The sequence below is a fragment of the Plodia interpunctella genome, chromosome Z, assembly GCF_027563975.2.
Source record: "Plodia interpunctella isolate USDA-ARS_2022_Savannah chromosome Z, ilPloInte3.2, whole genome shotgun sequence".
Classification (NCBI taxonomy): domain Eukaryota; kingdom Metazoa; phylum Arthropoda; class Insecta; order Lepidoptera; family Pyralidae; genus Plodia; species Plodia interpunctella.
Genome location: NC_071324.2, coordinates 10,056,259 through 10,084,169, shown reverse-complemented (window position 1 = coordinate 10,084,169; position 27,911 = coordinate 10,056,259). Strand labels below are relative to the sequence as shown.

General features: G+C 34.5%; 1 protein-coding gene across 10 annotated transcripts in view; it reads right to left on the bottom strand.

The window, feature by feature from the left end:
- The window catches only part of MESK2 (Misexpression suppressor of KSR 2), a 71,039-nt gene that overhangs the window by 23,546 nt on the left and 19,582 nt on the right, over positions 1–27,911 (bottom strand). For all 10 annotated transcript variants that reach the window (XR_010370323.1, XM_053768992.2, XM_053768988.1 and 7 more), the window contains one exon: positions 23,613–23,730. Coding sequence is in view for 9 of the 10 variants with exons in the window: in XM_053768992.2 (XP_053624967.1) it covers positions 23,613–23,730 (118 nt within the window). In the remaining variant the exon portion in view is untranslated. The remainder of the gene's footprint in view (positions 1–23,612; positions 23,731–27,911) is intronic.

Below are 27,911 nucleotides of genomic sequence, written 5' to 3'. Positions count from 1 at the left end.
GACACGGATAACCAAGGGCTCTATGGCCAATTCCGTTGAAATGGTAAAACCTTTGGAACGGAACCCTAAAAATGAAGAAAAATAGTCAAGCCGTGACTCAACACGATATGGTTCTCGAAATGAAAGCACGCATACAGGTCGCCGACCGGTTCTTTCTAATTAACTTAGTTACAGCAAACGACTTCCAGCCGGTAAGGATCTTAAAACGAACTGGGTCGCTTTTATCGTTGCTGACAATAATATATTAAAGTGAACATTCGTTGTAATTTTCCCCAGTGAAATGCAAAATGTCGTCTAGATACCAAAAATGAGGAAAATTTATTTGACGGAAACCTTGGTAATGATTGTACTCTTAGTGCGCTGCTACATCGAACGTGGTTCCATTATATAACACTGCGACGGCAAATGAATGAATACATAGTAGATTTAAGTAGAACTAATACTACTAGCCCTTAGGCATTGTAATGTATTCTTTGTTGGAATCGGATGACGAGTAAGTTGAAGCAAGGCGTGGGGCACAATTTTCCTTCCTTATGTAGCCCTTTCTAAACAAAAATTGATTATTACCGTAGTATTTTATTCTTTGCAGGCACGTGCCCGATTAGGGGAGCGTTTCTATTTTATTACCAAGGAAACATAGAATTGAAAAACATGAATACAAACTAAGGACGATATAGATTTGCGGTTTAAAAACTTTACAAACATGAACTATATAGGTTTGAAAAGCGCCTCGTATTGCATGTGTAGGTAAATATACTATACACCTAATCCGATGGGAGTGAGATGGGCGGAAGTATCTTGGTGAGGCAATTTTCCAGTCAGTGGTTTATTAAAGTCTCTTAGGGTAAGGCCTTAAAGGGGCCTGACCAAGCGTCCGTTGGTAGCCATCGCGCCGCTCCGTCCCGTTCCACGTACTCTTTATATCGAGCGGCAGGTTACATAACACTGCGGTACAATGTTCCGTCTGTCTTATTCCGCCTTTTGAAATAATAACAGAATTATTAAAATAATAGAAGTAATTATAGATCATTAAAGTTGACTATGTTTTGAACTGTAATTTTACGCTATTACCGCCACATCGCGCTTTTATAACAGGAATAGGAATTTATAACTTCTTGGGAAAATAATCAAATATTCTGTAATATTTAACATAACGAATTGGCGCCCAATGTGAGACGGAATGTAGAGTTGAGTTGACAAAGCGATGAAAAAGAATAGATTTTTTAAATAGCGAAATTCAGTCGACTGCCTATCACTCTGCCTCGATATTTGTTCAGCGGTAATAGCGGCGAGTTTGCATTGAATTTGGGTAGCTTTTTATGTACTGTAGACTCTACACGTAATTCGGTCTATTGATACAGGTCATTTTTGAGGACAGTCAACGTGTGTGCGCGTAAATATGCAGTTTTGTATTGGTCAATGGTTTTGGAGGGAATACCGATTCCCTACTCCTGTGACCTGTGCTTTGAGTTTGTTTTTCGTCTTTGGTCACGTCACGTCACATGCACACGACATGCGCACCGCAGGCGCCGAGTTGTCGCGCCGTTCCCCCATCAATGCAGTTCACCTTTCATCGAAAACACTCCTTGGATTGCTTTTTCATTAGTTATTCCACTCTATATATTTTTACTATGAAATAAACGATATTACTATCTTAATCGCCATAAAATGCAAAATAAAACGTCTCGTGAAATTTGGACTCTAGCAGAGGGTTAATAAAAAAAAATATTTTCTTTGTTATAGTTACTTACATAAACCTAATAAAAATAATAAATATTATTAACTAAAATAAAATAAATCAAATACAGCTGCTGATTAGAGAATAGAACCGTATCCATAAACAAATTATTTATTATTATCTGTAAGTTTCCAAAGAGAAATCTTTGGAAATTCCGACCAAATGGGAAGTATAGGTTTTATTTGGGACAAAGATAAATCAATTGAGTGAGCGGTTGATTTTGATTTATTAGTTGAAGTTGGGTGTATGTATTTGATGGCTGTAACTTTTATAAAAATGTAATTCGAATATTGAGAGTCCAATTTGAGATATTTTAGGCTTTTGGTTTAGGATTAGTGTCGCCATAGTTAGTATATTTAAAACCAAGGTCTGATCTACATTAACACTACATAAGTGTAAAACAGTCACTTCCGTCACTGTCTGTTCCTACGCATGTTTAGATCTTTAATTTTGATATGGTTTTTTAAAATATATATAGTGATTCTAGGGGAACATTTATATGGTTTTACCTGGGTGTATAATTGTGTGTATAATTTAATATGGTTTTACCCAATCTTATATAAGTCAATAATCAAGTTTTATCCAAATGTAGCCGGGATGGCTAGCTAGTCAATAATGAAACTTTAACTGGCCTATAACTGTTAAGAAGATATTCAATCAAAAATTATGTACAAGATACAAGGCAAAATTATTTTTTTACAATTTCAGTCTGTTTATCGATGTAAATGACGGCCTGGAATTACATAAGGACTAACATTTTATCCTAAAACATTGTGCGAGTCCCGTGGGATACATTTCAATAAGTATAAATAATAATTAATTCTACATAGTTTTGAACTATGTAATAATTTTAAGACCACCGTTATACAGTCATCAGCACATCAAGTTACCCTGCATGAACCACTATGGCTCGGTAATAGTGGCGAGTTTTCAATGAATTTGGGTAGGTTGATGTGCTTTTGACTGTACATTGGCAACCAGTCCTAAATAAACTGGTGGACGCGCCCGGGGCTAACTTCTGGTCTGAAGTGAATCGGGATTAAGGAATCAGAGCGCACATTTGATAAGCTACTTATGAAATGGGAAATTGTGAGATGATATTAAAGTTTCCAATACATGAAGTGGTAATATTACACTTTTAACTTGCCTTTACGTGTGTATCGTGTCATTATAAATTAAGAATTCTTTTATGTAAAGACGCAGAGAAAAATTACACAATTTTAGCTTCGAAATAAGCTTGTCATTTGTTTTACGGGATACTCGTACTAAATCATTGATACTATGTTTTATAACTTATATATCAGAAGCCCGTCCCGGTTTTGCTAATAAATTATATTTATGTGTATAATTTATTAAGCACATAATAAATTATACACATAAATAAACCTCTCCTCTTGAATCACTCTATTTAAAAAAATCTCATCAAAATCCGTCGCATAGTTTTAAAGATCTAAGCATATACAGATATACAGCGAGAAGCGACTTTATACTATCAAGTTCATAAAAATGTTGGCGTGTGGTTCCGAGCGCCATGTCTGCTACTTCATGACACGCAACAATCGCATTTCCGAAGAGGGTTGACGTCAGCCAAGCGGTCGTTCATAAAATCGCAGTCAAGGTTTAAGGGTTTCAAATAATTATTCAAGCAAAGGCATTTTATGAAATGCAGCCGGTCGAGTACTATAAAAAATTCAAAAGCAATCGATACTTTGATTACAGTATATCACACTGCACTAGAATTAGTAATACGTGACAGCTTTACTGTAAGTTTACGTCAAGATATTGATGCAAATGTGAAATGTTGTGTTGTGGCGTTGGCTTGGTAACGCGCGCACAGAGTTTAGGGCGCATTCATACGGACCAGAATCACAACTAACGTGTGAAAAACAGAATCAAGGGCGCGTAGTGAACGACAATATATCAAAACATCGAAAGCGTTATTGAACGAAACTTATACAAAGTCATATTGTCTTCGCGTATAAAAGCTTTTCTATTCAACGGTGTGAACAGAGCCTTAGTCCTGCCCAACAATGGGTCTGGGGTATTGTGTTTTGAAGTTGTAACGGGACCTTGGCTTTCGTAGGCTCGTGAAATATGAGACCAATTTCATACTGGTACGCCGCGACGGGCACTGTACGCTTTCTATAAATAATTGCTTTGATTGTGATTTACGATATTGGCAGCCAGTCATTTCATGAATTCTATATGATTGGCGTGATAGTTAATTTCTTTGTCGTATACCTTTGAAGAAATTCATGTAGTATTTTTTTTCAAACCTAGTTAGTCACTGAATCCGACGAGACACAAAAATAAGTACTTTACATAACTTAAAAAAAACCTAAAGTAGCACGAAAGTGAAGATATGAGCTCGTGCCAAATCCATGGAGGCATCGTGTGACTGGAATGCCCCACATTTCTATAAGGCTTTCTGTTTACACATTATACATGTACTGTACATATAGGGAACATAAACAAAAGATTCCTTTGTTCCGAAAGCAGCCCGTTGGAAAATGTTTGGACATTTTACGAATAATTTACAAATGAGCAAAATGGACTAAATTTTATTCAAATGCCAAGTCTAGGATAGTTACAAAACAAATATTTCCGATGTTTTTGTTTTATTTTATAGTGACGCAGCGGTGTAACTGACACCGCTGTCCATGGACACCGGTAACCCGATACGGGTCACCGGTGCCTTGCCGACTTCTTGAGAAAGCGATAGACTTTACTTGAAAGCCCCCAATGTTGAAACTATTAAGGAACACAGCTGAAACGTTTATTCCATAGTTTAGTACAGCGCAGTGAGACGTTACGTGAGTTACATACACAATATTCGAATCCAGATTTTTCTTACGTTTCAATGCTGTTTTTTGTCCTTGTATTAAGTCTGGAGGTCCCCCGGGACACACTATCAAACTATTTTTGTTTGTGATTCCTTTGTGAGAAATAAATATTGACACCCAGCTGAGATTTCTTAGAGAGAATAAACATACAACATACATCAATTGTCATTATGGTTTAATTAAATTATCTACTAGTATCAACACTAATTTATATATCTAAAGAAAGTGAATTCGGATAATTAGCAGGTTGTGTTATGTTATAAACAACCCTCCTTGCCAACATGCAAAGGGCATGCAGCACGTAAAAGGGCTGGTTTGATGGGCCTTTGTACAAAATATTCTCTAGTTAACCTTTTGTTAATTTGGTTCCTTCCTAAGTTCCTAACAGAATCGAGTGCATTCTTAGAATATTTTCTTTTTAGGCATCAAATAAGTAAACCGCATCCAAATCGGTTCACCCGTTGATACGCTACGGTGCCACGTACACATACAGACGCACTTAGCGGTCAAACTTATAATACCCCTGTTTTTGCGTCGGGGGCTTAAAAAGAAATAAAAATAGCAAGAAAGATATGATCTTCTATCCGATATATTGTAATGAAACAGATGGTAAAAAGTAGCATTTTGAAAGTGAAAGTGAAACTTTTATTTATGTGGATTTTCGATTTTCACTTTAATTGCGAAGAAATTAATATAATTTCTTGATGTGAATCAATAAATCTATCTTGTATCAATGTTTTGATCGAGAAATGTTTTTTTCTGTAACGAGCTTAGTGTTCAACATTTCTTTTTTTTAATAATATTAGAATAAAGTGTCTACTTTATATGATTAACCGATATTCATATTTTCTAAAACAAATATAACAATATTGTCGTGTATATACACGAGACAATGATGAAACCCATGCGATGTAGTGCGACAGATTGTCTGTGTTGATCACACGCATGCTGCCTTCCTACTGAGGTCTCAAAACATTCTTTAACTGAAAGTGTACTTTAACTTTCATATGAATCATAGGGTAATCACTAATGTAATTTGGGATGTTTCGTTCACCAGTGACATTTGAAATTATTACAAAAACAACAGTGAAATCGTTTACAAAAACATTTCTTTTTTACACCGCATAATTATAGAAGAGAGCCGAAGGTAATTTGCGGGCAGAGTGCGGTTAATTTCCCGGGGGTTCGGTCTCAACCACCGCGATTACTATTACTCGACTGATATAAATAGACGAGACGATGGCAGCCGATTGTTATTGATTAAACATTATCATTTTTAGTATTAGCGTTGAATACGGAGAACTGGTCTGCGTCGGAATGAAAACTTGAAGTTTTCTGAACTCTCAATTTAGCGAATTTTGATATCAATAAATTATATTTAGTTCTGTAGTAGTGTATTTGATGTTATTTCTAACATCGTTTTTCAAGGATTTACAGACAGCTTAAAAGATTATTTGATATTATTTGATGAATACATATAAACTATGTTTTGATGTTACGGCTGTTTTTTGATGATCGACTGTGACTTTACGACCAGCCACCTGCTTGACATCAATCTATGATGGTGATGGTGTTGTTGCCTTTCACATATCTTATACGCCACGTAGATCATCCATATTGAGTGCTATTCTAAGGCGGGAAGCACACACACACACGTCACGCCACTTCAGAGGCAAGTATCTATTAGAGGTAGATACTAGCAATATATATATATATATATATATAGCACAGCTTTGTATAAACCTTCGTGAATTTGTCTAAATAACAGTAAAAGTACTGCATCAAAATTCACTAAGTGGTTTAAAAGAAGAAAGTTTAGTAAGTAACAGACAGACGCAGAGGCCGGCTTTGTTTTATACTATGTAGTGATTCACAGGTATAGTTGGGGGCCGATAATCCTGACCCCCCTGTGTGGTGTTGTGTAAGTTACTTAGGCGAGAGCTTAGGTTTGTCTCCCGCCGACTGTACATTGGTGGTAGTTTGCTGTCACATGCACTTTATAAAATCGATGGACCTTATCCAATCGAACGTTCAGTAATTGGACAGTAAAAATAATTCGTATTCATTACTCTAGAATCTAACACGGTAATCAAATACAGATTCATCATATTAGGGATGTCGGTATTAAGGGACAAATGGCACCATACCCCGGGTGAGTTAACTCAATTATTAGTTATCCTGTATCGTAAATTTTTATCATAGATTTTTCCTATAACTTTATTTAGTTAAGTATTGAATATATATTTTTAAGTAATCATTATTTACCATAAGTTAGACGGACAATTGATTGGAATCCATCAGTTTAAACTATTATATAATCGATTTGCAGTACTAAATAACAATATCATATTTTATGTTTAAATTGAACTGGCTATTTTCCAGGAACTGTTATCAAGTCCTTGACCTGAAAACTTGAAGAAAATATAGCACATTTCATAAACAGTGAAAAGTCGAAAGAGAAATTTTGTACAGTAGACAGCATGTTAAGTTACTCCATATGGATCTTTACTGTATGAATCAAACGTTAACATTATCATTTAATTTATAACCTTACTCACCCATATATATCCATGTCTAGTGGTTTAGTGGGACTTTTGAAGTTAAATAGTAACTTCTAGTGATTAGATCTTGTAAATAGAACAAAGGAACGTCTGACCTCGACGAAATCTCACACCATTCTGCGCTCATTAGCGCGTCGACGTTAATTGCTGCCAAATCACCGCTCAATTTATCGTCTACCCTCGTTTTGTAAATGTTATCTTCGCGATTTAAGTACGTGTGATACCAAATTTTAATTTCATTAAACTCATTAAGAATTTACTATTGGCCTACTTCTATGATTTATTTTCATGTGAATTTTTATTTGTTGCTTAGAACAGCAGTATCGCTAGCCACACTAACATTTTCTTATTTTTGATTTACAAAATTGATTTGAATTTAATATTTAAATTATAATATTAACAATTTAATGTAATATTAATATATGAAAACGTTCATTTGGTTGCTATGATGGTTTCAGAATGGCAACTTAATAGGCTTTTCTGTGACAAGATAAGCAGTTTGAGAAAAATATCCGTTATTTGATACTATTCACAACTGTGCAATTATTATGATATCTTAGAAGACTTATTAATACACTGGAAGCAATTAGCATTTGTTTGGTTTTAGTTTCAATTAAAACAACCTTTATTATTAAGAGTCAATCTTCATAAGCTATTAAATAAATGAATGTGTGTAATTATTTCGGCTTGAGCTTAACTGCTATGAATGCATTGTTATAAATTTTAATAATGTTAGACTTTTAGACCAAAGTTAGACTGTGCGTTGAACGGTAAGGACAAACGCTAACACTGATGTCTGAAATATCTTCTCCAATTAGTTTTAGTATAAATAACTACTTTCAAACAGTAATGGAATAAAAAAGATTTATAATTTTAAAACTGACGTGAGAATCTCATATTGTTAGTGAAGATTTAGTCGCGGTTGAATTCCTCTTGAAAAAGAAGGTTTAAATGAAACTATAGTCGAGTTTTCCATCGATAATAATACGTGCGATTTTTTTCATTGTGCAACATAGGCGATCTGGTGTTAAAATGGATGATTATGAGGTAGATGTTGAATTAAACAAAAGCATTTATTCAGAACATTAGTCCTTCACAGGCAGATAGAAGAAGTAACAAACATTTTCTATGTGGTCTACAAACGTAATAGACGAGATAGATTTGCGGTCAATATTTTACCAATTTCATCTCAAAAAGTCCGGCGCAAATTCATTTATAATTTGGGTTTGCGCTTAATTTGGGTATAAGTTAGGTCTGTGGTCGTCTTTTTGTGAATATACCGGGAAAATATTGCACTTAAACTCATATCTGGCTGCGTGGAGGATATTTACTATTTCCACATATAAAGAACTGCAGAATATACGTGATTAAGTATCACATTAAATTTCAGTCGCTAGGAACGGGTAATGATGTAACAGAGCTTGTGTGACAAGACTAATGAGAACTATTTGAAAGCTCACAAAAGTTTCTTAATTAGCGCAACTTATTAAGACGCTTTGAAAAGTTAAAGTTAGATATTAAATGGAAATTTCATTAGGGAAATTTATTTACGACGAAAATCGTTGAGATAGGTAAAAGATATACTTTATTAATGTTAGAACGTAAAAAAAATATGTTACTTCTTATTACTTCGTAAAAGCAAACGCTTTGGATGTATGCTCGTTTATTTTTGAAATACGCCAAAACTTTGTTATAACTAGGATTGAATAGGTATAATATTAAGTCTTTTAACAAAATAAATTTTCATGTAAAGTTTTTGAATACTTACGTCGCACTGTGGGAATTCCAACAAAATAATTTCCGGCTACATCATATACGGGCTGATAGTGCTTACCGCAGGCGGCGGGAACTCGCTACAGTGACATGTCAGAGGCTGCCGAACTCATAATTATGAGCTGTCCATCACAGCTAAATTCGATCAACACGACAATGCTCAATTTACCTCAGCACAGCATAATAAATATTTTAATGAGAATCTATATTTTATGATTCTTAAATACAAAAGCTATGATGAATATCTAATGTTAGCAGAATCTGTGAAAAATGATTTAGTAGAACTAAAATATTGCAACGTCACTTCACTTTTCATTTAAACGATGATTTTTCCAATGTGAAGGTTGAGAAAGACATTGTGATTATCAAACAATGTCATGTCGAAAATAAGTGATGAACAAAGTTAAAATCTTGCAGCAGTCACGGCAATATTTAGTCTTGATTTCAGGCCGTAGACGTCGAAGGTACAATGTAAATAAACGTTATCTTGGCAGTTAAGTGGGGAGCACCTACGAGAAACCTCCCCATGATAGCTGTGAAGTAATGACTGACCATTAGGGCGAGCTTGACTCATTGCTCGGGTGCGCCTATCTCATTTTGACGTCTACATTCAATAATAGACAACCCTAAAAGACCCTTTTTGGAACAGCCACAATTATTTCGACCAAAAATATACGACGTTAATGTTAACGTCGAAAATTACTGTGTTAGTAAAAAATGGGTCCGGTTACTAATCATATATATTGACATTCATTTTTTTACACCTTAATAATAATCCAGGTAACCGCTTTCTCCTGCAGATGAAAATAAAGTAAACCCTAAAAGAGCGATTTGGTATCAACTGACAATGAAGTATACGGACAACCATACAGAGATGATGAAGAAATTGTGCGAAAGCGGAGAATAGACTCAAACTCTTTATGGCTGCGGAAGGAAACAAGAAATTAATTACATTCACACACAGATAAATTCACAATGTTATTACAATGTTTATTTTCTTAGTTAAATATTTCATAAACAAAAATTTTACTGCCATACTAAGCAACACCAATTAGGATTGAGCGGCCAAGTTTGCATTCCACGTAACATATTAGTTCTGGGTTATGTAAATTATTTGTAGTATGACGTTGGATCCTCTAATGTTTAGAACGATATTGTCCTAATTTGAACAAAGTTCTTGGGTCAGTTCCCTAACCCGAGGTGCCGTCAACGTAACCAGAGTACTAGCGAAGTGTCAATCGTTTACGTTAGCTCTTTATTATACCATCTTACAAATATTATAAATGTGAAAGTTTGTGAGGAATTATGTATGTATGTTTGATTGTTTGTTACTCTTTCACGCAAAATCTACTGGACCGATTGTTATAAAATTTAGTACACCGGTTAGAATATTAATAACACATAGGGTACTTTTTATCTCGAAATTTCGACGGGACTGAAGGCCCGGGGCGCAGATAATTTTGTGCTTTAATGATTTGTATATCACGATGGAAGCACAGACCTACTATGTGGCAATGCCTAATTTTGCACGATGTTTTGAGTGAAGCAAATCTAAATGCATAAAATTATATGAACGCTTATACAATTCGAGTTTCGATTTCGTGTGACATTGTTAGAAAAGGTTCATTTAAATTGTTTACCTAAACTTTTGTTCAAGAGTGAGCCTTCTGTGCGGTAGTACTAAACTTAGTACAACTCGCGCCAAATTGAAGACATCACGTAGACGAACTCTTCGAGCAATGGGCACGTTTATCTTTGCTAACTTTCGTTAAGACCAGCCTCTGTACGACAAGACTTAATTTGAGAGAAGTTTCTGCGGATTAAAATTGGCAGTGACACATCGTAATATAGGTTTACATTATTATAAAATAAAGTCCTCTGTAGCGTCTGTCTGTTCGCGATAAATTCAAAAATGAGTGAACGGATTTTCATGTGGTTTTCATCAATAGATATTGTGATTCCTGAGATAGGTTAAGGTGTATATTTATTATGTTTTTACCCGAACGAAATCGGAACGGACCGTAAGTAGGTGTAATTAATTATACAGGTATTAAAAGTAATTGCATTATAGTGAATCTATTAGCTCAATTATTTTCAGAAAAAGTTGTTCGCCACGAACTTAGACCTCGCGAACACAATTTTTTTTTTACAAAATTGTGAATATTTCAAAAACGGCTGAACCGATTTTGATGCCCCACGAACTTAAAAATTTTTTAAATTTTTTCTACATACTTTTTAAATTTCATAAAAATCGGACCAACGGTTCGAAAGTTATCGCGTTACAAACAAACATACATACATATAAAAAAATGTATTTTTGCCCCAAGTAGAATAGGTATATTAGACAATAAAGCTTTTACTTTATTTTTGCACATTTTATTTTTAAAGTTTTTATGATTTCAGATTTTTAGCCAGTGTTATTCTGCATGCAGGAAATAAATGAATGTTTTTAGGACCGATATAATTACTTGATCCATAAGGAACATCCATATCCATAAGGACCAAGTAATTATAGTAGTTGTAAAAATGAAGTTATGATGATATTAAAGAACTCGCTCAATTTTTCAATCTTTACTTTAAATCGTCAATGGATAAGCTCCTTGAAGGTAGAGTGGGCCGCCTTGATTAAAAGATTAGTCCATGAACTATTCGATCTGAAGATATCACTGAAGCTATTACACTAAGTCGCAGCTAATTGAATCAATTAAGAGTTACAGAGTACGATAGTAACAGCCAATTGTTATCAACCAGAAAAGATCGAGAAACAATACCAATTGATTGATCAGTTGATCCGTTGGTGCTTTTATTGATATTTCTTGACTAGCTGATGCCCGCGACTTCGTACGCGTAGCCGAACCATTTTTGGTAAGGAATCAAAATTATTAGAGAGAAAATAACATAAGCCCGAAGGCATATTCTATACATAAATAAGAGTTTTAGCCAGTTCAGGCAAGTTTTCAACGAATACCTTCCGTCGTCATCGAAACTTAGCCCAAACTGTTTCCGCCTTCACCACGTGGAGGTACTCCCAGCTTATGGTATAATAGTATAGGGTAAATATAAGATTAAATTTATTACAGAACTTCCGTTTCAGAAATGTTCTAAATCTTGGGGAATAAAATAGATTTTTGAGAGTGTCAAGATGTTTGTGAATCATGGTTAAAAACGTGGACCAAATTAGTCTTTTTATAAATACCTATGTTAAAAATGCTCATTAGGCTGATCAACTTTTGATATGGCGCTTTTATCATATCTGTTATAGTGTAGCTGGTCTATTGGAGTTCATCATCAGGTGTTCCAAATCTTTGATTTTTAAAAGTCTACAGAAATTGCTCATCAGGCTGACCAACTTTTGTTAAGACGCTTTTGTGATATCTGTTATAGTGTAGCGGGTCCGTTGGAGTTCATCATCAGATGTTCCATATCTTCGATTTTTATACGTCATCAGAAAATGCTCATCAGGGAGAACAATTTTTATTAAGGTGACTTTTCTATATTTCCTACAGTTTAGCTGGTCTTTATAGGTTCTGCTAGAGCTGTTCCAGTTTCCAAAATAAATTATACCCTATATGTTGACCAGGCTTTATAGCTAATAGCATATACAACAAAAAAAGTTTAATTTAAATCCGTTCAGTAGATCCAGAGATTAGCGTGTGCAAACAAACAGACAGACAGACTTTTTTTTAATTCTTATTCTATTACTGATTCTCTATCGATCTCAATTTTTTTTATTTAAATATTTTCAATGTACAGAAAAACTTTTTTACTGTTTTATTATATGTATTGATGAAAAAATATATGTAAGTAAGGTTTATGCAATCGTAAATCAATCAGGTCATCTTTTATTTAATTCTCATTCCTCTTAGCATCAACATTTATATTCATTGTCTCCTTTCTACAAGGAAAAGTCTGGAATACATTAGCACTAGCGATAAGGCCGCCTATTGAACATTTTTCTAGTTTTCTTGTTGGAAATTATATATTGTAGCTTATTTTTGGTGCAATAAAGTATTTTTATTTATTTACTTAACGGTCCAATGTCTATTTATCTATCAAATTTAATATTTTTCTCTATAAAGCGGTGAAGGGCGACGTTATAAAGACAGACAAAAGCTACACTATTCCAGGAATTTTGCAATAGTCCAAAAATGTAAATATATGTCATGTGTGTGTGAAAGGTATCGGAAATGGGGAAAATGCGAGGTGTAAAATGGAGAACAAAGTGCTTTCCTCGTACATTGAAGTTTTCCATGAAAATCTATGCATTTTTTTCTTTTCAGCTAATAATCGCGCATAGTTCCTTGGTCTCCGAAGTAAATGGGTATATGGTTAAAAATTTTTCCATCGTCCCATCAATGAGTCATCCAATGGGACAACAGAAAAGTCGAGAGTAGATTCTATATATAGACCTCTTAAGACCGTTTCGTACAATTCTAAGTCATCATGTAGGTAATCAGTTGAATTGATTTGTATGACTCTGAAAAATATTTTCAGGTTATATAGTACAGTGTGGTACGTCTGTTCCGTGGCACATGTCGTAACTTTGTGAGATACTTTGAAGCAAGGCCTGGGATTTATAATTGAATTAATTAGTACTTATATCTGCTGTGCATGTGAATTTCTCTCATCTATATGTGCTACTGTCCGTGAGAGCCCGCAGCTCGGTGTCTAGATTCGGCGGTGATTTTTTAAATGTCATCCGTCCCTAGGGAATGCTGTTGTTTCTATTATCAGCTATGAAGACCTTTTATTCCTTTATCGCCTCGTATGACATCCACAGAATAATAAACATTAGGAAAAGAATTTTATTTTATGCCAAATCGATTTTACGTACGTCAACGTGGACTACATTTAGCTATATTTAAGATTATCTGTCGTCTCTGTCTAACATATTTTGACGATTTGAATATCTAATCCTAATCTGTGTGACATAGCCCCAGGACTCAGGGCAATAGGTGTCGAACCCATTTTAGGTTTGGTGACACGATACAAGAACACGTAAAAATTCGTGCCTCGCATACAAATGGGGGCAAAAACTAAAGCAGTGCTTTATCTAGGAAATTTGAGGGTGTAAGTAGGATAGCATAGAAAAAAACATCTATCTTTTAACTCTCATTTATTTTAGTAAGACTGAATTAAGATTGACTTGGTAACTGGTAAAATTAACACTTCTGGGCCTATTTAGTTCTGGAAAAGTAGGTCAAACTTTCCGATATACAGGTTATTTATTGTAATCTAATATGGCCTAGTTCTATGCTGCTCTATTTTTGTTCTTCAGACTTAAGTCAGACATTATAGTCCAAGAGGCAGAGCCCAAAAAAGTATCTGAATTTATTAAGCCTGGTTTTTTTTCAGGTGATTGTAATTATAATTTACAGTAAAATGACCTGGTCAGTCAAGCGCCCATCAGAACAGGTGTCTCAGGTGCGCGTTCAAACATGTCGTAACCACCGACATACTAAAATCAATTTATTTAGGCTGAAACTTTATAAACTTTCTTTATTATATATATAAATAAAAGTTACTATGGTCAGTCAACATAATATCGGAACATAGCTGGTCAGTCAGCGCCAACGTACGTAGCGAGAGTTATGAACGTGCAATTCGTTTATTACGCGTGAAACTTTTTTAGCAAGTACTACTGACTATATTATTAATAAATAAAATGGTCAGTCAACCATTGTTTAGAACAACGCCCGTCAGTTAGTGAAAAAAGGAACGAAATTTTTTCGCTCTCTATGGGTGGTACACGTTAAACTGAAAAGTCGTTACATTTCGAGCTAGAGGACGTTTTTGGTGGTGCGGTGCGGGGTAAGTGAGGGAAAGTTTATAAAGTTTCAGCCTTAATAAATTGATTTTAGTATGTCGGTGGTTACGACATGTTTGAACGCGCACCTGAGACACCTGTTCTGATGGGCGCTTGACTGACCAGGTCATTTTACTGTAAATTATAATTACAATCACCTGAAAAAAAACCAGGCTTAATAAATTCAGAGACTTTTTTGGGCTCTGCCTCTCCGTCTATTAGTAGAATATATTATAGAAATCGTTGGAACTAATTGCAAACCTTTATATTATTATATTTATTCGGAAAACTAGGGCTTTACAAACAAAAACATGATAATTACAGGCCACTAACAATTAGAAACAGATTAGATAATTTTATACTTTTATTATAAAGAGGTAAGCGTTTGTGAGTCTGGTTGATGTTTGAGTCCGGTAATCTCCGAAACTACCAAACCGATTTCAAAAATTCTTTCACCATTAGAAAGGTACATTATCCATAGGCTATATTTTATGCCAAAATTCCGACGGGAGCGAAGCCCCAGGCAACATCTAATAGAATAAACTAAAAAGGCACAAACGGAAGCAAACTAAAATACATATGTATGACCGCTAATAAACAAAATATAACTTGCTAAAGTTAGAAGCTAGGGAATGTAAACTCAGGAACTTGAACAGGACTTAAGATTTGTTTGGTTTAATAATATAAACAAAGAAAATGTTTGTCAAAGTGAAACAACGTAAATCTTGTTATATTTTTAAAGTCTTTACTGTTTCCTGTTAGCAAGTTAGGGGCTCGTGTAGGCAAGGATTAATGCTGGCACCGCATTCACATTTACATGTGTCCTTTCTTCACTAAATGTTACACGTAACTTTACGTGACAGTACCTTCCCTTTGAAAAGGTCAAAGAAGGCAGCATTAAAAGGCAGAAAATTAAAGTATGTAGATTAATTTGCTGCTGGCGGAGCTTACACGAGTTCATTAACCGTGTTGAGACGTGAGGCTAGCGCCTAAAGACATGTTTACACTAGGAAAGTGACGTCAAAGTGGGATTATGTCACTGCTATATAATTCTGGGGCGGTGGCTATGGCTACTTGATAAAAACGGACTTTATGCACGAAAATTGAGTTAAAAATTAGTAATATACCCTGCATATTAAGCGACGCTAAGTGGACGCGATACCACTCACACTCCTGAACACGAAGTTTGACAAGTACTTATATGGTTCGCAGAGCACGTTTTAAATACTTGTAATATTGACATCCATATTCATTCACCACAAAATTGCACTTAAAACTTTACCCCTGCGAACTGGGCACAATATTCACGGTTCGCGTGATTCGACCTATTTAATTTTGAAATGTAAATTTTTACAAAATAACTTGAATCGATGGAAAAAGTGGTGCAAAGTTTTATTATGCGAAGAAAGTAGTACTCCCTTAATTTATTCGAGGATCTAAGTGATTGCCAGATCAAATTAGAAATGGAGATAAGGATACAAAGGGTATTTCTGAACAGTTGAACCCTCACGAGCCCCGTAGAATCTGTATAGCACTATATAAGCGCGAAGTATTATATGATAAGCTTTTATAGCTAAATATTAAATAGGATTTAGCTGTTAAAGCATTAGTTTCCCACTTAGAAATTCTAGATGCTAGCTTAGCAAATTTATATGCTCGTCTAGTTTCCAGTGGGATAGCTTCACTTTAGTACGCGTAACCACAAGAGTAGAATTCTCTACTCCTGTCCGTAGCCTCTGGCAAACAGTACGTGTGTGTCATTGAAAGCGTATTGAGCGTAATTCCATTTCTGATCCAATGATGTGCGATAATATATTAAAAATTTCGAACTACCTGGGGTTAGTAGTTAATCACTAAAGAATAAAGTATAAAGTCGCTTCCTGTTTGTTCCATGTATGCTTAGATTCTTTAAAAATACGCAACGGATTTTGATGCATTTTTTTATAGACAAAGTATTTAAAAAATATTGTATAAAACATGCATGATATTTGCCGTTCGAAGTCTGGGTAGGTCGCTAGTAACTTCTAAATTAATATGGTCAAGCTTATTGGGAATTTAGTAGGCGGAATAGGTACATTCAACAATCAATTATGTCAATCATGGCCGAACTCTAATAACAAGGACAGCGTATGCAGCGTATGGACACACAAAGTGTCCAGTTTAACTTGCAATTAGTTCGGCCGATTCGATTTTGGCTAATTAATTCCTGATTTGTTATTCACTCACTCTGACATTAAATCAAACGGAACAGCTTCCGTTTGATTTCATAACAGAGTAAGAGGTACATAAAGAAATTGTAACTAAAACACAAACATAGGTATGTGTTTTTAGATGGTATCCTACCAAAAATATATATTTTGGTTAAAAGTAATCGTGATATTTTTCTATCTCGTAAAATATGAAAAATCTTTATCGGTGCTGCATTAGGTCGTCAATGTCTCGTGAAATTCACACAATTGACGATTCCTTTAGATAAGCACATACTATGGGATAGTTTACTATAAAAACAGGAAGTTCATTTTTCTATGTCTATTATATTCATTATATTATTTAAAGTGTCTCCATGGTTTCGATCATGGAGCGATTCTTACGTCCGTCTTATCTTACGTGTATGAACGCAGTATGAGAGAAATAAATTTAATTAGTACCTATTAAGATATCATAAGTACACACGACTTATGTTATCTTAATAGGTGCTAATTAAATTTAAGCTAAGGCAAAAAAAAGCAATTTTATCATTTCGTGAAAAAAACAATTTTATATATCACGTGGGCGTTGCAAAAACATTTCGACAGGAATAAGTTCCCAAAAGTGAATAAGATCACATTTTCCATATCAATAACTAAGTAACGCTATGACTAGACGTAATATAATATAGATCAAGGACATATAAAACGACCCTCTTACACAGACTGATGACCTCACTGAAGGTCGTATAGTGGGAGGGGGAGGGAGTTCTGTCGAAAATTGTCATTTTCACACATCGCCGCCAACAATTCCTTTAACGGTATTTCGCCCTCGAGAAGCAATATTCTTGTTGCAGACGTAATTACTTTAAAGTTGACGACGTGAGGATATTAACTTCCAAGGTACAATCACCGCATTACATTGTAGGGAATGTAACAAGGGCCTTTTTAATTTTGTAGTAACGTGCGCCAGTAAACGAACATTCTTACCCAATTGCCGAAAGAGGGTTATTGTCAATGCTAGATATATAACATGTACGGATGTTACCGGCCGAACACGACTTCAGACCATGCTAGTTTATCCTACAAATGATTGGTCAAGATTAATATACAAGTAATGAAATTTATTTAAGGAATATTTTCATTCTTGCGTGTGTATGCTTTGTACAGTAGATTATCATAGACATAATGTTGTATGCAGAATAGCATCCGTAAGTCTGCGACTGCTCTTTCCGACGCGGCCAGAACTAGTCCCAAACTTTCACCCATCTATTCCGCGATTAAAAAAACGTGATAGCGAGGTAAGGAAGTTTTATTCAAATGGTATTACTTGGACGTCGGTGGCGCGTGCCGTTGAAAAAATCAATACAGCCCACAAGGCCTCTGTCGTTCGTTTGCAAGGACACCAACTAGTAACAAAACTTGCGTCACATTGACGTAAGCGCTGCAATGGTGGTTGGCAGCGGCTGACGGAGCGGAGCGCGCTGGAAGGCCGACGGTACGGCTGGTACGGTTCTGAAGACAGGTATTAGTGAACTTACGAAGTCTTCGAGACAGTAATTCCGATGACGTAAATTTTAATACGATGAAACTTTGAATAAAGTAAAACTATTCAGATCGCGAACTGTGCAAAGAAAAGTCTCGCTTGCAATTACGGACAGTTGAGACGATTAAGATGTAGTCCTAGCACAAGGAGGACCAAAACTAACACTTCCAGAGATATTTTTATTTGAGAAACAAGCAGAAAATTTTACTTAAATATTACAAATACCAATCAAATTTCCACTAATGTCATATATAATATTTACAAAAATTAGACTCTATAATTGCGTTTTTTCAATTTTGATTAAAACAAAAACATTTTACTATTCTTCAATGAAAAATAATTTCATTTTTAAATGTACTAATATATAGTTAAATATATGTCCAGAATGTTATAACATTAGGACAGGTGCAACATAAATGTATGTATATTTTTATTTTTGAGTTAAAACAAAAATAATTTTCATAAGATCAGATATTGAAATAAATTTTGTAGCTGTACCCTTTGTTGTTATTAGTTTTTTATATACATTTTTACGAAAAAAAAAAAAGAAACTGTGACTTCGGATCAACCAGTCCTTTATGGATTTAATTACTGAAAAACAAACAAGGAACATTTGACAAACAGGCATCAAAGAGATTCAAATATTTACTCTCAACGCGGCAATAGGTTTGGTAGAGCGAAAATGTAAACAATTATTATGATATGACGTTAAATAAAAACGAATATTTTATTTTTCCATTTTTTGTTGTCATGGGAGCTATACAACAAATTAAGCTTTTGATATTTTTCTAAAATGTTCCAGATGCTTTATTACTAATTAAATTATGACTGGACGTATATACGATTTCTTATATATTATATAAATCTCTGAATTTGAATCGCTTTTGAATTTCACAAGTCTGTCGCAGGTTTGCTTACCGCCGACCCATATGAGCGACGAAACACTATATACTCCGTGATGCAACGCTGTGCATGTTTGAATGATATTGGCGAAAATTTAACATAGTTATGCAAATATACATGATATTAACCCAAAATAAAAATCATTTATTTATGTAACATCTCCGTCCTTGAGTCACAGTCATACATAACAATTTCAACTCAATTGGTTAAGTAGATTGGAGTAGCAGTTACGTTAGAAGCCGAAGCGTAAACATCATTCAAATTCAAAATTCTTTATTCAATTTAGGATGATATACATCACTTATTGACGTCAAAAAAATTACTTAAACTAAGTCCACTGCCGGCTTCCAAAGCGCAGGTGAAGAAGAAGCGGCGCAACAAACTGCCGTTGCCTTCTCCATTTCACACACAAGTTAATAATCAACCAGTGTGTAGGTTTCCTCACGATGTTTTCCTTTACTGGATGCAAGTGGTGTTCGATGAAAACTACTATACATGTGTTAGATTGCTGTATAAACTCATGTGGCATGAATAGGATTTGAACCTGGGACCTTTTAATCAACAGGCGGACGTCTTAACCATTACACCACCACCGTTTCAAAATTGCCATTAATAGGAATTACCTTCCTCTTATAAACAAATATCTCAAAAGCAATCCACTTGTAGATCAAGAATGGGCCAATTACAGAGCACTTGTTACTAATAATCACTAAGATGGATTTACCTAGCAAATACATTTTGGAGTATTACCTTGTAAACTTGGAATACTGACGTGAGACGTACTCTAGTGATAACTAATTATTACGAGTGTATTCTCGCGATTTGTGAATTTGCTGGCGGAGCCGGTGTCAATGTGTATTGTAGCTATGCACTATGCAGACACGTTGCAATCTACGTGAAGTTGATCGTGGTTATATCTACACGGACCACAACATCTAGACAACGAGAACGGCAATCTAATTTAAAAATACTGAATATAATAGTTTAATACGTTGCCACAAAATATTTTTTTTTCTATTTTTCTGTTCCAAATTTAATGGTAATTTTGTAGGTAAAAGGAAAATAACACATAAAAGCTTGTAAGGTAAAGAATTTTATTGAAGAAAAATGTAGTTGTAAAAAGCCAGTAATGAACAAAGGAACAATGCTAAAACAAAAATGCCTGCGTTGTTTCTTCAAGAATAAATATCTATTAGGAATTATAGAAAAAATATTAGAAGAGAAGCCAGACTGAAGAATAAACTAGGATTACGAAGTTCCGGGGTTGTGGCTTCAAGTTTTATTTTTTATTTGAGCCGTCGCGCTGTGAAACTCGATTTAAACAGCCGTTAACATCGGATATTGTATCCAAGTTGTCGGAAATGACAAATAAAGTCTAGTCTATAGTCACCATGCCGATATCTGGAGGTCCTCGGTTTGGTTCCCAGCGCGGGCAAATATTTGCAACTTTGTAAATATTTCTATGCGGTTCTGGTTATGGGTATGTTGTGTTTATTTTTGTTTTGTGTTGTCCATCAGACCCGCAATAAAAGCTTAGAGCTTAGTGTGGCCAATTGAGAGTTGGCTATTTATAATTTACTAGCTACCTATATAATAGTGGCCCGGCTTCGCAACGAGGACATTTAATAAATTGTCTAAATTACAGTGAAAACTGCAAAATTAGTTGTGCTGTTTAAACTAAAGCTTAGAAACAGACGACGTTGCGCGCGACTTTGTTTTTAACCCCGACGCAAAAAGAGGGGTGACCACTAAGTGTAGCTCATCACAGGGTGAACCTATTTGGGCATCAAAATAGGTTCACCCTGTTTTTTTTATTTGATAGCTAATTTTTATGCGGTGGTTCTTAGATATGTTTGATCAAAATCGGTTCAGCCGTTCAAAAGTTGTAGCGAAATGAATATTGAAAGTCGGGGCGTTTTTTAATTTGTCTAACAAATAAACTTTTATACTAGTAGTGCAATGAAGACGAGCGTTCTGTGGTTAAGTTGTGTAATGTTATTATAGACGTCCTCGAACGCTTGTCAACACGACCCGGCCACAGAGATACATATCGATATTCCTACAATTCCCACGATTTCCTACATAGTAAACAAGTATTAAATAAATATCGCCGAGACAACAAACATACGAGTTTATAAATTTTATGCCTATTTGGTTTGTGTGCTTCCAGTTGAATGGTTTTATAAAGTTATTTTTCATCGAATTTCCACATCAACTGTTTTATGAGTTTGATTTTTTAATTCGGTTTTATATCTAAAGTTTTATTATTCTTGTAGGATATTTTCTTGTAATTGTAACTCCCTAGAAAATCAATTTAGCAGTAGATTAATTTTCAATAGCCTCATTTATTACTTAATATTTTTTACATTATATCACTATATAGTATAAAGCAAAGTCGCTTCCCATTTTTTTCTGTCTTTTGTCTTCCCTAGAATCTATTTAATAGATAAATTTATATACTGTAAACATTTTTGGAGTAAGTTTATTTCATTTCTAGATTCCCTGATTGGTTTTCAAGTATGTGCCAGAGATTTTATAAGTACTTACTTAGTATTTGTATGCTATAAGTAGTAAATTTATTAGTGGAGGAGTTTTGGCATGCTGTTATTTTACAATAACAAACTTATGAATCACGTTGGTTATAAATATCTTTGAAGTAATAAAAAATAATAGTAAATAATAAAATTTTAATTATTTATGAATCAAGTTGCTACTTTAACGATATTTTCGGAAACTTTTGATAGGATTAAAGTTGCAACACTGGTTTTACAACATATAGACGTATAACTACTCTATTCATTGTGTAACTTTGGCGCTAAAGAACATCATATTGTTTGTGATATCTCTGTTGTACAATGAAAACATATTAAAAGAACATAATCATCAAAAATTATTAAAAAAGTTAAAGTTAAAGTGTGATATTTTGAGACAAACCGTGGTCAATTAAATTCTTCAGTTACCCTGGATCGCACCAAATCGTCGAGGAAATTGATAGTAAATGAAGAAAAGTAATGGCGTAACAAGCGTCCCTTTTGCGTAATATTCGCTGTTAAAAATTAAAAATTACATTTCACAGCAGGGAAGCGTCGCCGTTGCCTGCAGCGTGAAATGTGACAAGGGTTGCCAGATCTAGTTTCATAATTTCCAGAAAATTGTTTTCTGGGGCTAATCATTATTAAAAATAAATATGTTGGATATTTAAACTGCTCAAAGGATATAATGAAATATATATATAATGAAAATACACGCTACGTTATATTTCTATCTATTATAGTATATTTGAAATGAACATTATGAGTCTAAATAAGAAAATATTATGAATGAACATTAATAAGATTGTGATTCGGATTAGAGTCGCTAGCTGCCCCAGATTCGAGTCAAAGAGGCTCCGTATTCTGGACACGTTTATGTTAATTGCTTTCCTTGCCTAGCTAGTTAGCGATGGGGGAAATCGTGCTGGAAATGATACGTCGATCGATCATTTGTTGGTTATTGTTCGTTGAAAATATTTGACTGGTCGCGTGGATATATGATCCGCAAGTCATGTCCGTAAAAAAAGTTCAATACACAGAGGAATACTGACAGATAGTAAATTTTACACTAGGTAAAATCTTCTATATACTTCGAGTTTCGATTTTTTACAAACTTGCTTTGTTTCGGCCAGACTTGTATATTACCTGTGATTTCAGCCTGCAGTACTAAAACCTAGAATAAATGGCTATTTTCCAAAATCCATCAGCATAACAATAGCCGGGAACAACCTTAACATAGTAATTCACATATTTACCGGATTGGCGAAGTGTTTAAGGAGTCGCGTTTCATTTTTAGATTGGAAATTATTCCAATTTATAGAACTGAAATAATTTCAAAAAGTGTTTTGTCCAAAGAAGTCTTTCAAAAGGTAAAGGTAAGATCTATATAAATATCCTATATCCTACTAATTAGTAGTAAGTCAATAAAATTGTAATGACAGTTCGTGTCAAAGTTAATTGAAGAAGAAAAAAAACAAATTCAGAGCTTGCGTGGAAAGATGATAATGCATGTTCTATTTCACTTTAAATTGTATTCGCTGTTGTAGGTGCATATACACATCGTGAAAAAAATGGGTTTTAAAAAGCCATCGGGGATTTACACGACAGCCGCAACTGGTAGGTACTTTTATTTTGTGAGTTGAAAAAAAAAAGCGAATCTCGCCAGCCGGACGTTTCCAGTGGCTGAGCGATTATCGACCTAGAATACAAGTGGAAATTACTCACTCCTCGGGCAGACTGGGCGCTCCCTCCTCCTGGCCAGGCGCGTTCACATGGTACACGCAGAAGTTCTCCAGCAGAGCGCGCATGTCCACGAAGTTGAAGAACGGTTGGAAACAGATGTCTGGAAAACGGTACACGATTCAACAGCGAGATCAAAATGTAATAAATTATTCAATAAAGTTGCTAGGAACCAAAAGAGTACAATCTCGCAAAATATAAAGAAAATAAAAATGAAATCGCTTGTGTCATTCATTTCTGGCTGAGGCGTTGGTGCTTCAGTCTTTGTGAAAGCAAAAATCAGACACATTTAGTTATGCTAGATTAATTTATCATGTTTGCTTATAACTCAACAAGACAGGGAATTGTTAAAAATCATACTATGTATTTTTTTCTTGTTATTTCATCTATGTCGAACTTAAAGTTACAAAGATTTTCTTCTTAGATATCGCAGCACTGAATATTAAAAGCGCAATTTATTTCTATAGTCTTCAATAAAAGGTCTTGTCGTAGATAAAAATAGAACATAATTTTATTGCGAATGTAGGCGTCGACTTCTTAGACGAACTTATTTCTTTTTATGATAAATTATCGTTTTGTAATGTAGAAATCTGTGTTTTTATATAGTTCGGTCCTTTCTAAAGAAATAGGTAAATTAACGATAGTTAATTATTCACTGAAATCAGGTGGTGGTGTAAAAAATCGCAATGCAGTATTCGTGGGTTAACAGTGCTGCAGTAAATTCGCACGGCTGGTGATTAGCAGCTAAATATTTTCTAAAATATTACAATAGCCTCGGCGTGGCTATCAATTTTTGCATGTATAATATCCACATCCAATTTTTGCATGTATAATATTTTTAGTATTTATACTATAAGCTGTTTGTGCTGGGATGCGATATGAGATGGAGTTACCGCGTTAGCGCATTAACATGATTGATTACAGCAAAAGCAACTGTAGATATCGGTATACACTTTGCGTATTTTTATAATGCGATCGTCATTTTTTTTATATTATGTTAATACTAGCCATAGTATATGATTATGTTAATACTAGCTTTTACCTGCAGCTCCGAACGCATGAATTTCTCCGCGAAGCGGAACAGATATTATTTTCATACAAATTTTCACCCAAAATGAGGGTTGTTTTAAAAAAAGGGTCTTAATTATATGCATACCAAAGCGGAACAGATAAACAGGCATTTATAATATGAATGGGATATTATAACTGCAAAACCAATTTACTGTAATTTACAAACCTACTTGGCATATTCACAAAGAGTTGGAGATAAAGCAACACCCCAGTCGACCTAATTAATTTTAATTAAAAAAATGTCTGTAATTTTAGGTGTCTTAATAATTAGAATTCTTCGCCACTTCCATTGTTGGATTCGTCCGAGATTAAACATTTTCCGTTGGTATCAGTGAGCGGAACAAAATGGCTACAGAGTGTTTCAAACACCACCCAAATTTCACAAAATCCCCAGCGTATGAATTAAAAATAAAAATGTCAAGAGCGACTTAGACTCCGCACCGAGGCTTCCGTACAAATTAAGTTATGAAATGTGTAAAGTGATGTTACTTTACAAAAAACAAGTTAAAGGAAAAAACTTTTTTCGGACAACGCTAGGTTCGAACCGGATACTAAATATTTTTCAGTCATTTTATTTAAACGAGCTGTAAAATCACAATTTCGGATATTACACATACTACTACCACCCTTAATATAGAAGGAAATCTACTAACTTGAAGCATGTATCCGAATAATTGGATACTTGCTCTATTTAGCGATCCAATTTTGCTGCGCTTTGGCTTGTGTTTTAGTAAACAACCTGTATAGGAGATAGGGCATGTAGTAATAAACTGAGGGAGCCACATGAACGGTTGGTTCGCCAGAGACAATTTATCTTTAACTCCATCTCATGCTGGCATGCGCTTTAAATAGTGGTCTGTTATCACTAGCCGCCAGACACTAAGTTCGTAGCTTGTATATAACAAAATGACACGCGACCGCCATGTAGCGTAACACAGGAAGTGTGTGACGTGGTCCGGTGGACATAAAAATATGACGAAGTGCAAGTTGTCTCGCGTAGGTTCCTGTATTTTTTTTTTGGTCATGTACATAAGTTATAGAGCCTTGAGCTTAAATTTAACGACTCTAGGTCAATGAGAAGTACTTCATGATCGGACGGACTAAGAAGAAATCATATAAGGAATCAATTTTTGCATTCAGAGATACGGAAGTCGTATGTGTAAACCAAGGATCCTTGTTAACCAACATGAAAAAATGTAGATCACAAATAACATATTTATCACTAAGATAAATTAGCGAAATTGTTTTAGCTTCTGTGCGGCCTATATAGGTAAGTTGTCCACATGTACAATCTACGCGCGAGTGAGTTTTGTTGCAATTTGATTAAAATGGCAAAATTATAGAAAGAGAATTAGTTTATATTTAGAAAATAATTGATTACCATAAAATTTTCTCCGTGACTGTTGACATTACTCTAAGCGATTGATGAATGTCCTCTTTAATGCAAGTGGCTAGCCGTGTAGTAGTCGTGGAAAATATTTTCTAGGATAATTCCCGCGGCACTTGCCCCGACTGCTCAATAAGGATTAGAGCACAATAGGTTCGCTGGAAGCAATATGCAAGTGGAACAAAGGGCATTGTGGTCTAGACCGGGCTAGGCTCGACTGGGACAGTCTGGAAACGAGGATTGGAAACTACATTCACTGGATTTTCCTATTTATTTCGGTCACTCATTCATTACTATTGAATGAATGAGCGAAATGAGATTTCAAGAGACCACGATTTTAGTGCCATGTACTACAGTTGTAGATTTCGAACAAAAGCAATGTCGCGGACGTGACATAAAATTACATTAATTTAATTTTATGTTTTAGATATACATCTAGCTTCATTTTAAATGAAATAAAAATAAAGGTACAATAAGGTAATAATTAAGTTGTAAGTGTTATTTTCTATTTATAAAATTTTGTTACATTACACAGGAAGATAATTATATATTCTTATATGTACTCTAGTTGTGTTATTTTTTCTCACCCCACATGTATGCCTCAGAGAAGCCAGACTGATTAGTTGTTTATTCATTTTAAATTGTACTAAAAATAACATGTTTGACGAAAACTCGCTATTATTATTATTGAATAATTTCGAAGCTAAACTTTTATAGTTTAGCTTCGACATTATTCAATAACAAAATATTTATCAAAACGTAAGTTTAGTAGCTTTGTAGTCCGGGTCTTGAAGTCTCTCATTTAATTAATAGGACCTGAAGGAATCTCTTATAAATAAGAAACAATGTTCATTAAGGAAATACGCGCTTTGAGAGAACTGAAACATTAGTATCTTCCATTACAGACGCTCAGTCATTACATGGTGATGGATATAAAAAAGAATTTCATTAAACGGCAAAGAACATCGATGGACCGCGCGTAGCTTTTTGTTGAACACCGCCTTCAACATTTACCAAATTCTAAGAATTTTGATTTGTTTCATATTTTTTAAGAATCTATTAATAAGAATATTGTAAAACAAAATCCTCTACCGTATCTCTCTGTCTGTTCGCGATAAACTCAAAAACGGCACGGATTTTCATGCGTTTTTCACCAATAGATAAGGTTTAGGGGTATAATTTATTATTATATTTTTACCCGAGCGAAGCCGGATCAGGCCGCTAGTATAATATGATATGATTTAAATTCAACCAGTCAAAATAATAAGATGAAAAAATGTATCAAAGACGCATAACTTTCTCATGTCGTCATCCAGGATAATGTAAAGTTTTTAATATCCCTTTTCCTATACTAATATTATAAATCTGAAAGTTTGTCCTTCTTTTAAGTCAAATTGGAACGTTGGATTGATGATGTAGAGATAAATGCAGAGCTGGAGAGTGATATAGGCTGCATTTTCTGGATTATTGTAATACTAGAGTATTACAATAATTCAGAAAATTTGTGTGTTTTATTGTATGTTATTCAATTATGCATATTAAATCCGACCAGATGAAAAAATGTATTTTATTAATTAAATTCGATACATATGGTAGTAGTAATTACCAATTTGCAGATCGATCTATATTTAAAAGCAAACACAAAGAAAAAGCTTATTCTTCGCTCGGGTTCCCTACAATTCATAGCCATCATTCCCTTTTTGGGAAGCGATGTCAATATTGTCGTTACGTTACTTACGATCCGTAAATAATTTTCTAAGGTGTACCTTTCCGGCTTTTATTTGATAGGAAATTTATTGTATATTAAATAAATAAATATAAATATA